Here is a 1,692-nt window from a genome sequence, read left to right on the forward strand (position 1 = left end):
TAATTTTATATATATGTTAAATTTATCTAAATAATCATATCAATAAGGTCCAGCAGAGGACGTTTAGTTAGTGGAATCGAAGATCTCTGTCATGTATTAGATTCGGTTGTTAATGCGCAGGGAAGAGAAAGAAGAGCCAAAATATAAGAACTCATGAAAACGTATCAGTAAATTCATTCTGGTTATGAACTGATGATATCCAGTTAGGTCTGACATTGTTAAGCCATATGTAGTGTCAACTTTGCGTAGTGTTTAGCTATCAGTTCAGGAGACAAGGAACCTAGGTTTAATAGTGTTTGTACTGTATTTGTACAAGTACTGCCATTGTTTTGCATGTAAATATACTGTTAACTAGCACTTGAATGTTTTAGAATATTGTACCAGTATATTTCTGCCAAATTGTAATACGAACGTACCAATTGTTTTACTCTCTTCCAATTATTGATGGGGAAGGGAGGTAGTAGTGTAAATGCAAACGAGAGGGCAAGAAAGCACCCTACCTATGTAGGTGTGAGAAAGAGGAAGTGGGGAATGTGGGTGTCAGAAATCAGAGAGCCAAGGAAGGAGAAGAGGATATGGCTTGGTTCATTCCCCACACCAGAGATGGCAGCTCGTGCACACGATGCAGCTGCGTTTGCCTTAAGAGGGGAGTCAGCCAATTTAAATTTCCCTGACTTAATTCATTCTCTTCCTTGCCCTGCAACTTCCTCTGCAATAGACATTCAGGCGGCTGCATTCGAAGCTGCATACTCTTATTCTCAACAGCCAGTGAATCAACAAGTACCACAGCTGTGCTCTAGCATCAACATTGATGATGGTTTTCATAACCCAGAGGCTTTTCCACAAAATCAATCTCAACTGACTAATAATGCAGTAGCTCAAAAGGAAAAGAATGTGATGGTGGATTCATGGTTGGATTGGCCAAACTTGCTAATGAACATTGCAGATGGAGTGCTGATCGGATCTTTTCTCGTCTTTGAGAGCCCTTTGACTGGAGAAGAAGAGCTAGATCATCAATTTACATCTCTTTGGGATTTTACTTAGACTAGAAAGATAATGTTGCAAAAGGAATGCGAAGTGGATCTTTCAATGCCATGGGTAATGGATTAAAGCCCTCATCAATATATACCGTTCAAGCTTACAATGGCTAAGATTGGTTTTCACCTGATTCAGAAAGGTTGGTGTTGTATATTTGCTTGCATTAGAATGAATAATTTAGAAATATTTGGAGCTATATAATTGCTTCGATTGAAATATTTGTAAACGTTTGTAGATATACGGTGACTTCCATTGGAATCAAGTATATGGCACCTGCCCAAAACCAGTTTAATATGAAATGTGCATATAAATGTTTTCTGCCCTTGGTTTTCCTCATGTTAACAATCAGCTATTGTGGAACCCTAACTCATTTGTAGATTAACAGATTTTCATCTTATAAGGTTAGTTTAGTTTTGTTTTAGTGTTTTTATTATACTAATTTATCAGTTGCTCTCTTAATTAAAGTTCCTTTTCTAATTCTGGCTTCTGATCATATTTGATTGTTTCGATTCATGTCATTCATCTTTCTATCAATTTGAATTTCCAACTGAAATAATATAAAACGTTGGGAAAACAATTTTTTTTAAATTATGTTTTCACTGAATATCTTTTATTAATGTTTTATCATGTAAATACATATGAATGAATATATCA

The 1,692-nt window shown here is 35.9% G+C and overlaps 1 protein-coding gene across 1 annotated transcript; it reads left to right on the forward strand.

Annotated features, from left to right (window-relative positions):
* Positions 1 to 444: 444 nt before the first annotated feature.
* On the forward strand, positions 445 to 1,044 carry LOC131040044 (ethylene-responsive transcription factor ERF039-like). The gene has a single exon (XM_057972933.2). The coding sequence runs from the start codon at positions 445 to 447 to the stop codon at positions 1,042 to 1,044; it is 600 nt and encodes a 199-aa protein (XP_057828916.2).
* Positions 1,045 to 1,692: the final 648 nt, after the last annotated feature.

Source organism: Cryptomeria japonica, chromosome 10 (genome assembly GCF_030272615.1).
Source record: "Cryptomeria japonica chromosome 10, Sugi_1.0, whole genome shotgun sequence".
NCBI classification, from domain to species: Eukaryota; Viridiplantae; Streptophyta; class Pinopsida; order Cupressales; family Cupressaceae; genus Cryptomeria; species Cryptomeria japonica.